At 40.0% G+C, this 13498-nt stretch overlaps 2 protein-coding genes across 3 annotated transcripts in view; one reads left to right on the top strand and one right to left on the bottom strand.

Annotated features, from left to right (window-relative positions):
- Positions 1-4345, top strand: part of col14a1b (collagen, type XIV, alpha 1b) — a 159924-nt gene extending 155579 nt beyond the window's left edge. For both annotated transcript variants that reach the window (XM_086279670.1, XM_086279669.1), the window contains one exon: positions 1781-4345. In XM_086279670.1, the coding sequence (XP_086135796.1) occupies positions 1781-2061 (281 nt within the window). In that variant the 3' untranslated portion in view covers positions 2062-4345. The remainder of the gene's footprint in view (positions 1-1780) is intronic.
- A 1255-nt stretch (positions 4346-5600) lies between these two features.
- Positions 5601-12854, bottom strand: LOC147303200 (uncharacterized). Its single transcript, XM_086280233.1, has 9 exons — positions 12818-12854; positions 12068-12271; positions 10889-10999; positions 9665-9730; positions 7577-7666; positions 7428-7490; positions 7033-7172; positions 6450-6556; positions 5601-5721 (listed from the first exon to the last, which is right to left on the bottom strand). Exons 2-9 carry the CDS (start codon positions 12210-12212, stop codon positions 5601-5603), a joined length of 843 nt encoding a protein of 280 aa, XP_086136359.1. The 5' UTR covers positions 12213-12271; positions 12818-12854.
- Positions 12855-13498: the final 644 nt, after the last annotated feature.

Below are 13498 nucleotides of genomic sequence, written 5' to 3'. Positions count from 1 at the left end.
TGCATGTTGGTGCTACATCACTGATGTGTTTGAGGTTAAAGGTCACACAGTGGCCTAAACGGAGCTGTGCAGCTTGCAGTCTGCAGGGTGGTCATGTGAGTAATGTCTGCATGTTGTAATCACTCTTCTGTCTCTGTGTTTGTGTCTCCACATCTCTGTCTTCACCTTCTTTTATCCCCCATAATAACCCACAACAGAATATTACTGAGACGTTCACAAATAATCAAACAGGGCTGTGCAATTCATTTGTTTTGTCTCGTGCTATAAATCCAATGCACCCTTTTTCCTTCCCAGTGTCCACTTTCACCCCCTCTCTAAAACCTTAAATCCCTGACAGTCAGTGGCAGGTTCAATGTAGCACCATCAGAATTATTGCTATGATCCAAACAACCCCACATGTTAGACCACATGTGACTTCAACCATGATGTGGCTTCAGTTAAGTTTGCATACACTCATGATGGGCGGGAATGTGGTAGTAATTTGGAGCTTTTTAGGATTTCTTTGAACTCTTCTTTTTCCAGGCTGGAATGATTGTAAAGCTTAAATCTTTAATGACTTATGGATCTGGATTAAAAGTATGCAAACACTCAAACTAATATGTGGTTAAATATACCTTCAGGCAAGCTGCACTTCAACCAGATGCTTTTGTTAGCCATCAACAAGCTTCTGGCATATTTCTGACCTGATGATGGACCACTCATCCAGGAAGAATTGGGAGGGATCATTTAAATTTGCTGGTTTCCTGGCAGACATTCCTGATCTGTCAGAGGACTCACAGGACGTTGACCATAATCATAACATTTTGTAAGAGATATATTGCTCCCAGTATTACACAGACATGAATTACTTAGAGAACAACATGCAATTATATATCATCATCTGAGCTGATCATCAGCAGATGTAATCTTAACCACATCAAAGACCATTATTATTATTACTTCCTGTAGTTGTAGATCCCTAAAAGTCAAACGTAGATTTGGTGCACATGAATCTAGAGTGGCTCACTGAGGTGCCGTATACAAACAGCACTACTTTATGTGATGCATTTGTTGCTTGTTTTAATTTTTTGTTGTATTTTTTAGGAGCAAGAAAAATATGGAATTATCAGTAGTTTGATAAAGAAATACTGTGAGCATTGACACGGTCGTCCTCTCCTTACCTTTTCTTCTAGATTATGATCGTCCAATTCCTCTTTTTTAATTCCCAGACTCCACTGACTTAATACAAACTCCTGTAACTCGTCCCAAACACTCATCTGCACGACAACTTTGAATATTTTTGCACGTTAAGTATCCAGATGCTTATCATTTGAAAGACAATATCTGAAAACATTGTTACTTAAAATATGACAGTTTGAATGATGTCATACTTGGCTGGTAATACTTAGACATTTGTACAAAATGTCTCACAAAACGTAAACATCAAAGCTCAGTCTGACTTATTTAAAGCTTTTTATCCTAACGACCCTCAATATTGTCAACACTGACTTTCTAACCCAGACTCACACATCCTGACTGGGTAACCCAAACTTTAAACTCCTCACCTTATTAACTGACTCATAAACCTGACCTGGTAACCTTTGGTAACCCTTGTCTCTGTGTCTCTTGCTCCTTCCTTCTTACCCACCCCTTTGTTCTTGCTAACCCAATCAAAACCCTACAAATTGCTCCCAAACACTGCTTCCTGTGGTGGCGGGGTCGGCCATCTTTGTTTTGGGCTTTTCACTGCCTATCCGCCGGGCTGCTGGTTGGCTCATTGCCTGGTTGGTCGGCATCACAGAAGGCGAGGATGTCACTGACGGCGGCGCTGTCCCCGCAGTCCAACTACCACCCAGCGTCTTCCAGAACTACGGCGAGGTCGAGGAAGACGATCCGTACCGCTACTACCAGCCCAACTACCCGGCCCCTCGACCAGTGGCGCCTGATGATCCCGCACTGGCCCTGGGTGACATTGAGCTGAGGTCTCCTGGCGTCTACCGTACCTCTCGGAGTGTGAAGGAGGAGGAAGAGAAAGTCGGGACGAAGAGGCGACTAAAGAGAGGCGCTGCGCGGACTAACTGAGAGGAGTTGATTCTGATTGGGCAGCTCGGAGCTGCTATGGACTAATCAACAAGTGCCTGATGTAAAGGATTTCTTATGGACATTGTAGAGGGACGGGAAGGGATACCAGTCGGGACTATTGTAACATCTATGCTACATTAAGAAAACTTTCAAAACAATTTACATTTTGTTTTTCATTTGTCAACAATATTGTTTGGAAATCGTCGGATCTTAAAGAGGGTTCATGTTTCACAGGTGAACTGTTCTCACAGACTGTATAACAAAGGTTCATGTAGCCACCAATGACGTTCCCCGCTGGTTTCTAACGTTTCGTTTTGAATCCTGTTTGGTTTCCTGATGCTGTTTAAAGAAGCAAGGGATCAATGTGAGAAACCAGTGGAAATGGTCAAGGGGTCGTGACCTCTCAGTTCATAGACACATTAAAGTACAGTAACGTGTCAAACTGGGCAAAAACACAGCCGTCCATTATTTTTAACTGCTTCAATAAGGATCATGGGGAGGAACAGAGTCTCTCCTAGTTAACACACAGTGAGTGGTTTATCACAGGGCTGTCGGGCTGTTTGCTTCAACCAGTGGAATATTTAATTCTATCCACAAGAAGGGAAACCAGTACAACAAGAGACATAACCACTTATAGATACACATGGAAAATGAACACTAGGAACACTGGTGCCCTTCTCATTGTTCAGTCATTAACAGTTGTGCTTTAACATGAACTGACCAAGATGTAAACGATCTAAATGGGCCTCAGAATGTAAATGTCTTTGAAGCAGAGTTTGAATCTCTGCAGTCATCAGGACACAGCTGCTGGATCCCAGGTTAACTTCAATCTACGACTCTATACTCCATCGACTTTAATGTCTGCATTAAATTCTGTCATTACAAAGTAAACACAGCTTGAAGCAGATTGTTGAACAAAGTAAATAAAACCCTGACAAATATCTAAATGTACCACTGCTTACCTTCAGTCCCTCTGATGATAAATGGTCCCTCAGCTAAATCAAACGCTGCTCCCTCAGTCCTCACAACAGCAGCTGAACTGCTCTGAACTCTGCATCTACACACAGATGATCTAAACTAATGGAGCCTTAAACCACGCCCCACTTTATCATTTTTATTCTTTATTGGACAGTTGATTAAATAAAGTGGGTTTTAAAGAAGACTGAAAACGACTGATTTTGACCCTGAAAGTTTCAACTTTAAGGTCACAGATCGACTATGTCAGTTTCCCCACAGACTTCTGTCAAACGCTGCCACCTTCTGGTCATCAGAGAGAATTTAGGGTTCAAGGCTAATCAGACGTAGAAGCTACATCCTTCTTTTATATACAGTCTGTAACTGTCCCTGTGGTCGTTAATCAGAGACTCGTCTGTCATTTATATTTTTAACCTGGTTGGTTAAGTGCCTCCAAACGGTCCAGCAACAACTTATTTCAAACTGTCTCCTTCATTATTTTTTCTTTAAAGCCTGTTAGTCTTACAAGATTTTATTTTACTCTGTTGCTTCTCTGACAGAAAAAATAAAATAAAAATATCCAAAAGGTTTTGATTTAAATTGCAAAGTGTTTGATGACAATGATGTAATCTGTTAGTGTGTTGGTCCTGTCCTGCATCAGTCTGATTATTACCTCCAGTGTCTTTGTTTTAAAGCCTTTTTATGTAAAGTTTTGCATGTTTTTGTTTATTTCAGTTACCATGCAGTGTATCATTTTCTAATCATAGAGCCATACAAACATTTTATTGTTACATATTCATATTATTTTGTAGTGCAGGTGTTGTCGCAGTATTAAGCTCAAACTGGTCTCTGTGTTTGGGGAGGCTGATGAAAATATAAGTTGTAAAAACTGAGATTCTTTCTGTGTAAATGTATTTTGGTTCAGTTTGTCAACCCACAGTTTTACTCAGAGAAGCAAATTTAACAAAGTTTAGTTGGAAAAAATGTTATTTTTCACAACGCTCTGTTTCTTACTTGGTGTTTTTATTTAGTTATCACTTCATTTCTTGTCTTTATATTCAGACTTTAATCCTTTAGTCTCATTGTCTGAATAAAATCCCAGTTACGTGGAGGACTATGCTTTTATTCAACCTTGTTTGATGTGAATTTGGCCAGAATTTGAACTTTGAACTTTCCTTCTGAGTTTAGTGTTTTGAAGCCTTCAGGTCTGTGAGGAGAGCAGTTCCCTCTACACCTCCGACCAGAATGTTTAAAAAATAAAATCGAGGAATTAATTTATTTTTCACTGGTGTTGATTTCTGAGAACAATAAAACTGAAGTACAACCATCAGTGCTGCCTGTGTGTGTGTTGGTTGTAAATGTGTTGCTGGACTGAAGTCTGATTAAACTTGAAGTGAGCAGGAAGCCTGTTGGAGCTGCAACAGCAGGAGGCTGACTGGAAACTTTCAGGTGAGTTGAAGTTTAAAATTACACACATTATATTTGTTACACAGCAGACGATATTTAATATATTTAAGGGACAATTTACATTAAATGAAAGAAAAACTTGTGGTGACCAGGAACATATGCAGATGTGATCTGACAAATGTTCATTAAGGACCCATAAATGTCCATAACACCAATTCTGGGACCAATGATCAGCCTGTCCACCCGTCCCCACCTCTGACTGCTCCAACAACAAAGCACCAGTCAGTTTGTAGCGCCTCCTACTGGCAGAGGGCCCACAGTCCTGTTAACACAAAGCTCAAGGTGGGATCCTGACGTCACGTTCATTATTGAGGTGAGTCTTGTTTTTCTCTTCATGGAGGTCACACTTGTTCACACTCATCCTTCGTTTATATGTTTATGTTAAATCTACACTGACCTGTACCCCGTGCTGTGACCGACACGGCAGCCTGTGACCAGAGATGTAGCAACACGTTGCACAACGATGTTAAAATGCACAAAACATCTTCAGTTTAGAGCTGACACGTTTGGGACGTTGCAGACGATTACAGATTTTGTTCATGTGCATTTTGTCTAAAGAGTGAAACATTTCAAATCTGACACGACATCAAAATATTTATGCAAACAAATCAATCTTGTTGCTGAACTTTGAATTAATCTTTGACAGAGGTCACTGGTGGTGATTAGACTCTTATCTTCCAATATTTATTATATTGGGAAATATAATGAATATTGGAATATTGTAAAAATAATGAAAAAGCATTAAACTAAAATTTAATGGGTAAAAAATCATGAAAATATTTGAAGTTGAAAAACCTGAAAAACACCCAGAACTGTAGTTTTAGGACCAACAGGCTGATGAATGAACCAAGTAAAGCAAAGTAAAGACAAGCTGCACTTTGACTTTTATTAGAACAATTTGCTGGAACTACAGAGTAATGAAGTACTTCAAGGTTTTGTGTGGATGACTTCCAACCTTACTGTACAGCACAGAGCACAGAGGGACAATATATGTAATCAATATATGATGCAGAATGAACAAGTAAAGACTGTAAGCTGAGTCTGAGGCTCATGCAGGACATTTCATAGTGAGGTGTCTTTGGTTGGATTATTCAAACATTTACATCAAAGCACCAAACTCATTTCTCACAGATGAAGGTCGTTGAATAAGAATAATATGACCGTCTCCATTTCCCATCACCGTCACAGCAGACTGCATAGTAACCAGAATCAGGATCTGACTGTCCTGTTCCCCTGAACCTGTCAGAGAGATCAAATCTGATATGAAACTGGACTAAACTCATAACTATTGTCACATTCATATAAATATGCGTCTCTTTTGGAATATTTCCAATATTTGCTGTATTTCTTTCCCAGGTTTCTCGCCCACTTTCCCTCCTTTAGACTTTTCTCTGAGAATCATCATGCACACTAAAACAGCTTTCAAGCTTTGATGAATATGAAATCTTCCTGCTGTAAAAATGGAGAATAAAAAGAAGTCAGAGCTGACTTTCTGCTGTTTGAAACTGTTTTGTCAGCTGTTTACAGACATCACTTTGAAATGTGTGTCTATCAGGTCATATTTACTGAAGCTTCTTCCTTCATATGTTCTGAAGTTTTACAAACACCAAAGAAGAAGAGACAGGAATTCTCTGAAACACTTTTTGTTCTGTGAGAAAAGAAACATTACAGCACAAAAACATGAAGACAAATTGAACAAAGTGAAATGTGTCGGTCGCTGCTTTGAACATGTTTCAATCCTGATTCCTTCAAACTGACTTGTTGTAACTGAACGTCATCACAGACTGCAGATGAAGAGAGTTCAAGCACAGCTGTTCATTCAAAGGAGGATTTCTGCTTTTCTTTACATTCAGTTTGTGGGGCTGTTGGAAAATAGCTCAGCTCATGTATTGCTGATCTATCTTCCAAAACATCAGTGTTTCACTTCTAAATAATAACTCTGGAATAGAAACAAACTAATGTCTCACGTTTCTGTCAGCGCTGATCCGTCCACCCATTCCCATTTAGATCTTCCTGATGTCCATTTAGCTTCCAGACCAATCCAAGAGTATCCTCTGAAATTACTGACAAATTCCTGTTTGAGAAGAGACACAAATATTGTCTCCAGTCATAATTCAGCACTTCTGTTGTAGTGACATCATCTTGTGAACATGTCTGAAGGAAGAATAACTGTGATGAAACTTTTCTTCCATTGTGCAGAAATCAGAAAGAGCCAAAGAATCAATGAATATCAGCTCCTCCTGTAGCTCAGTCAGTGTTGCAGTGGAATCAGTGTTAACAAATCATTTGATTCAGTTGGATTGAATCAGAAAAATAATCTGGATTATGAGGATTTCTCTCATTTTATAACATTTCTGTGTAAATTAAATGTTTGTCAAATGTGTAAAAACTTTACGTTTGAATGTGTCTGCAACAAAAAAGGAGAATCCAAGAAATCCATCAGAGTGGAGACAGGAAGCAGGTCACAGACTGACAGCAGGTCAAAGACACAAGTAACAGATGACTGTCAGCTCCATCAAAGATCACACAGACATGAACAAACACACCCACCTGTTCCTCTTTGCTTTTTATCATCACCAGATCAGCTCCTTTGGTCTTACAGTGGTTTTGACTCTCAGACCAAGTTTTCCACTCAGTGTATTTAAAGTAACAGCTGCTTCCAAATCTCGTCCATCGATCAGGACACTTCTCTTAAAGTCAAACACATGTTTTAAAGTCAGACTTTGTGTCCTGTTGTATCACATTAATCTTTGGTTCCTGTCATTTTCCCTGTAAATGCTTCATTTAAACTCAGGTTTTCTCTCTTATTCATAATGAACTGAAACTTACATTTATACAGAGAAACTGTTACACAGCATCAAACATTTAGGATTCAAAACAAAGACACAATCAGGTTATCACTGTGTAACACTGATGTTTTCTATCAGTTATTCAAACTTTATTACCTTCTATCTTCTCCTTCAGCTTCTTCACTTCTTCCTGTAACTGACTGTTGAGTCGTTTTGTTTCTGTAGAAAAAAATCATGTTAAAAAATGTAAATATAAATTTTATCTGACATTAGTATTTTCTTGTTAATTTTAAATACTTTCTTACCTTGATGTTCAGTCTGTAGCTCGTTGTAACTGTGGTTCAGTTTATTGTGTTTGATTTGAAGTTTGTTGTTTTCACTCTTGTTCAAAGCATCTGAAATATTTCAGTGAAACCAAAATAAAATAAAATAAAATAAAATGAGTGAAACGTTGAACAGAAATAATCTTCTTCCTCTGCTTTGTCAAATATCAATAAGAGTCAGAAACTTGCAGCCATTGTTCTTTAACATGTCCTGTGGGTGGAGGTGTTAGAACTACAGGAAATCTGATGAGCTAAATACGTATCAACTGTGAACAAAAACCACTGACAAGATTCAGAATAATTGTGCTTCAGTGTGGAGGAAGAAGGTGAAGAGTCAAACAGCATTTCTACACCTGTAGTCAGAGATGTTATCTATATGCTTTGAAAGAATAGATTCTGACTCATGTGACATGTGCCTGTTCTCACTGAAAATATGTCTTTTTACATTCAGTCAAAGCTGCTCTGAGGCTTCAACACTTCCTCATATCAAAGGTGTTTCCATGTGATCAGGTACTTCCTGTATTTGCTGTGGCAGAAGGACACGTTCTGGTTGTGAAGCTGCATGTTTGTTGGCTGCTGGGATTCAGTATCAGTCATACATTCATTTGCAGCCAAGATCCCATCTTTGTAGCTCAGACTGCTGAAGACTCACACTGACTGCCTGCAGCATCTCATATAGCACACACAGCATCAGTGTCTATGATACAGTAACAGACTGAACTTTGACCTGTTGTTATGACTGTCATCATATTTGTGTCATTTTGTGTAACTGCTGTGTTTTTCTGTCCTTCATGCAAAGCTCTGCATGCTGCGCCTCAGCTGTGACTGAATGAGAGGATGATAACGGGCATGTGCAGGTACTCTGCTGTGATTGGTGCACCAACATGCTGCTTTATGATTACATAAAGAGCCAAGATGGCCGCCGTCTGCAGACGACTCATTCAGCTTTTCCTTGTTCCAACCTGCCACACCTGTGCAGCTCTCACTCTGTGTTTCCTGATGAGTTTGAAGCAGGTTGTGTTATGGTCCTGGGTCTGTTATATGTGATTTAGATTTTTTTTGGCCTTTCTATTATTTTTATGTAACTTTAACTCTTTGGGTTTATATTCATATGCTACTTTTGCATGTTATATTTTCAGTGTTCTGCCCTTTTGTGTAAAGTTTCTGTCAGTGTTGGAGCCATTTTATGTTTTTGGTGCTATTGCAATTTCTCAGCACAAGAGGGAGTAGTAACCCTACTTGCCACTGTCGCCATAACCTTTTAATCCAGGTTCAGTGGTGCTCAGGTGTGATGAGATGGGACAGAGGCAAACAGTGTTTTGACCGTGTATCAGTGTGAATCAGGTCGTGTGAGATCCTTTTGGTGTCATCTTCAGAAATTAGAAGAATAAAGAATACATTTTTAATTTAATGGAAATGATTAATGGACACTTTGCACAGGTCAGAGCACCTGTCACTCATCATCTTGATCTTCGATTAGCGATGTTTGGCCCTACAGTCAGTGATGTTTCCTTTGTTTGATTACTTCCTGTTTAACCTTTGTTTAACCTGTGTCTGCTGTGTTTGGCATTTAGTTTACTTTCCTTCTGTTTTCCTGTGATTAGGTTCAGCTGTGTTCCCCTCCTGTTTCATCGTCCCACATTACCTCATGTATTCATTCCCATTGTTTCCCTCACGCTTTGTCCAGTCGTCTCACGAGCTGTGCTGTTCCTAATGTTTTTGCCTGTTTTTCTTTCTTATGGACTTTAATGTTTCCTGTTTCTCCACCATCTGTACTTTCCTGGAATAAACACACTTTATGTTTAACATTTGCCCACCATGTTCTGCATTTGGGTCCTGAAGCTTCCACGACACCGTGGACAACATAACCTGATAGTTTGTAGGGCTGAGCTGCCTTTGACTTTGAACAGTTTTCTCCTGATTATGTTAGTTTGGGAGGTCAGCAGCTGCAACTTGTTTTGTTTCTTTTTATCAGATTATCTTTACACAAGAATCTGATTTAAAACATAAAATTAACCCACTCTCAAATACAGTCATCTCCAACTTTAATACTTCTTAATAGTTTCTTACCTTCCATCTTGTCCTTCAGCTTCACTTCTTTCTGCAGCTGCTCTTTTTCCAAACTCACTAAAATATCTGGTTAGAAATGCAACAAAACAGGAAATTAATTTAAAATCATTGCACTTTCCCAGATGGACTTTTTTATTCTCACTTTAGATGAATGGAACTAACATGAACTTGTTAGCTAGCTGTTTAATACACCAAGTGAACTAACTAGTCGCACAATGACAGGCGGCCACTGTCTAACATAGTGTGACTGCACCTGCATCAGTCTGCAGCAGATGCTGCTTCAACTGCTTTTTAAAAGAATCAGTGGAGTCTGTACAGCATACTGCATTTCGTTGCCTTGTACCTGTGACATGTGCAATGACAATAAAGTGGAATTCTATTCTATTCTATTTTATTCTATTCTATAAAACCAGTGGGAGAGAATTCCACAACATTGGTGCCGCTGCCTGAAAGGCCCGATCACCACTAGTTTTAAATCAAGTGCTTGGGGCCACCAACTGTCTCTGACCTGATGACCGTAGAGCTCGTTTCAGCAGGTCACATATGTACTGGGGAGCCTGAACCTAAAGGTTAAAACTAAAATTTTAAAATGAAACCTAAAACTTACAGGCAACCAGTGAAGGGAGGCCAAAACTAGAATAATATGGGATCTTCTCTTGGTGCCTGTAAAGAGTCGTGCTGCCACATTCTGCACAGTCTGAAGACGATTTAAAGCTGATTTGTTAAAACAAGTAAAAAGGGCATTACAAAAAAATGATAAAAGTATGAATAATCATCTTAAGTTCAGCCTTTGACCCCATTAGTCTGACTTTTGAAATATTCCTTAAATGACAAAAATGCCACCGTGCAGTTTTTATGAAGAGGAAACTATCCTTAGAGACCAAAACTCATTTGGTCCTGAATGGAAACATGTTTTTACTGCAGCAAAGGTGCTCATTTTAACATGGGAGTCTGTGGGGACTGACTCGCTTTCAGCATCAGCCTCCAGTGGTCATTAAAGGAACTGCAGTTTTTGCTGCTTCTGTGTTGGCTTCATGTACCTTCCTTGAAGGAAGTACATGACATTATAGTAACAAGTTTGCTGTTTGTGTGTTTTCCAGTGAAGTAGGAGAAACACAGCAGTGTGGGAACAGGAACTAAACACAATCAGGTCTGCAGCATCAAATCATTTCACTTCTAATGTTCAAAATCAAACATCTAACATATTGGAATCAAATTCCTCACAGCGTGTCATGATTCCCACCACAATCAGCAGATACAGCACTCCCAGGTTCACTTCAAAAGCTCTGAACCAGCTTCTTCTCACAGCTGGAAGCTTCTTCTCGGTGTGAACATCTACAAAGATAAAACAAAAAGTCCATTTATGAAGCACTAATGAGAGACTTTGGAGCTTTTTATTAATCCTCACTGTAGGAATGATCCCAGTAGAAAGTAAATCAGATTTACCAAACAAATTAGTCGAGTTTGTTAAAAAGTTACAGGAACTCAAACAAGGACAAAGTAACATTAGTCCATTCCAGCTGTTGTGATCGGTCGGTGCATTTCTGGCCACTTCTTGGTCGCAGCTTTTGAATAGATCAGTGAGAGAAAAACAATCCTCCTCTCAATATAAGGACTAAATGAGCAAAACTATCCTGATGGACGTGAGGGAACGTAGAAAGAAGTGTAGAAACCTGAGGGACAAATATGGAGGAGAGTCCCAGAATATTCGTTTGTATGATGATCATCTGCACGCGGGTCAGAGCTGTGAGGAAAGTGTAATGCTGAGGAACAACCATGAACTGTGGAAACTTTAAACTCACAATGAATCTGCATCTTTCTGTTCCTGTTGTCAGACCACAGAACAACTATGACCTACTGATTTAAACGTGCTGCATTAACTACAGGGGGAAGCTGCTAACACACTGCAGCTGCATACCAAGCTGCTGCTCTGCACCTCTGAAAGACGCATTTTTGGAAGCACAACACTGTCGGACAAACTCGACATTCACATATGTTTAAAACAATGACTGTGTGGACAATCTGGCTGTATTTACAGTCATGTTATCACTTGGAGAGGAAGCAGAAAGAGCTGTGCTGCTCCTATTGGCTGCTTCTCTCTGTCACTCACAGACCTCTTCCTGAAAGCAGAGCAGCAGCTGAACCAGTTTGACTTGAAGCCACAGACACTGAAACAGTCAGACGGTTAGAAACGGAGCTCCTAACTGGGAGTAAACAGGCCCAGTGCAACAAATGATCTGTGTGCCAGTTTGGACTGAAACTGGAAACATATTCTGGGCACATGTGACACGAACACTAATATGTCTTAAAGTGGTCGGATATCAGAGCTTTAAAAGACACTGAACAACACTTTCATCACCAACATTTTCTTTGGTTTGGTCATTTTGATGATTTCCTGCTTACCAGCTTCTTGTAGGCCAACGTCAGGGTGCTGCTCTCCATCATCTAACACCTCCACCTCACTCTGCTCTCTCACTCCTCCATCCTCCTGGGACCCTCTGCTGTATTTCACCCTGAAATCTTCAACACTTTGAATTTCTGTAGACATTTTGAGCTGAAAGATCTTTGAGCAGCTTCACCGTCTGTCTGTGTCTTTAAGTCCGACAGCTTTGAAGAGAAAACAAAGAGGAAGTAAAACAGGACGAGTCACAGTTCTTCTGACACGTCAGGAGGCGTCAAACTGTCAGTTATGTACAAATGAAAACAAGATTCAACAAGATCTGAAGTTCAGTTACAAGAATGTAAAACACTGAAAGAAGTTTTGTTTTTAATATTTTCTATCACAGAGATAATAAGCTTTAACTCAGCAGCTGCAGTATGTTTATAATAACACGGCTTTGTTAGACGCTGCCTTCTACAAACTGTAAGTACATCGAAGCAGCAGAGAGAAGAAGTGTTTGTGACACAGGAAATATGTCAGAGTGAACTATTTATTCATCTTTATTTTTACCAGCACAGAAACTAACAGGGCAGCGTGGTGCTGCAGTGGTGAGCACCATCACTTCTCAGAAAGAGAGTTCCTGTTTTTGTTATGTGACGGCTGTGTGCAGGCAAGAAAAGGACCCAAGGTGCAGACTCCAGAGACAAACGTAAACTGAAACAGCTTTGATGCTGAACTCAAACAGAACAAAAGTAAGAATCCAAATAACTTACACAGGCAGACAAAACACACAGCAAAATAAACGGTAGATCACGACAATGACAAACTGCAACACAGGGCTTAAATACATCGAGGGAGCAATCAGGGAATGGACAACAGGAGGGAAACACAGCTGGGGCAAATCAGAACTGACGAGACGAGACAACACTGAGATAAGACAGAGACCTTCAAAGTAAAACAGGAAACACATAACACAGACTCAACAAAGACACAGACTCACACTGCCTGTGAGTCTGCACTACAACAGAGGGAACAGAGACGTGGGACCAGGGCAGACACAGACACTGACTGGACACGGGGAGACAGCAACTAAGGATTACACAGAGACAAACCATAAGACATGACTCTAACAAAAACCCAAAGACTAGAAATTATAAATAATATAATAAACTCAAAAAACCCTGGGTCAACGACCCAGGCATCCTAACACTTTTGGGTGGAGGCTCATGGTCCTGGTCTGTGAGCCAGCGTTTGTGTTTGACGTCTGATTCTGGTTCATTTCATGTTCTGAGGTGAAGTTTTGGTCATGATTGTTGTGTCTCTGTTTGTGTCCCAGGTCTTAGTTTGTTATCTAGCCTCAGGTTTTCTGTTATCATCCCTCCTCTGTGTCCCCGCCCTCTTCCTGTGTTAGTATCTCTCTGTGAAGTCAGTCTTGTCTCCATGCTGATTGGCCT

This window comes from Aulonocara sp. 'chitande type north' Nkhata Bay, linkage group LG22 (assembly GCF_057382095.1).
Source record: "Aulonocara sp. 'chitande type north' Nkhata Bay isolate Kocher_YH1m ecotype deep benthic linkage group LG22, A_spYH_male_GT1.1, whole genome shotgun sequence".
NCBI classification, from domain to species: domain Eukaryota; kingdom Metazoa; phylum Chordata; class Actinopteri; order Cichliformes; family Cichlidae; genus Aulonocara; species Aulonocara sp. 'chitande type north' Nkhata Bay.
Note: the sequence above shows the minus strand (reverse complement) of the source record. Positions and strands in the feature narration are given on the sequence as shown.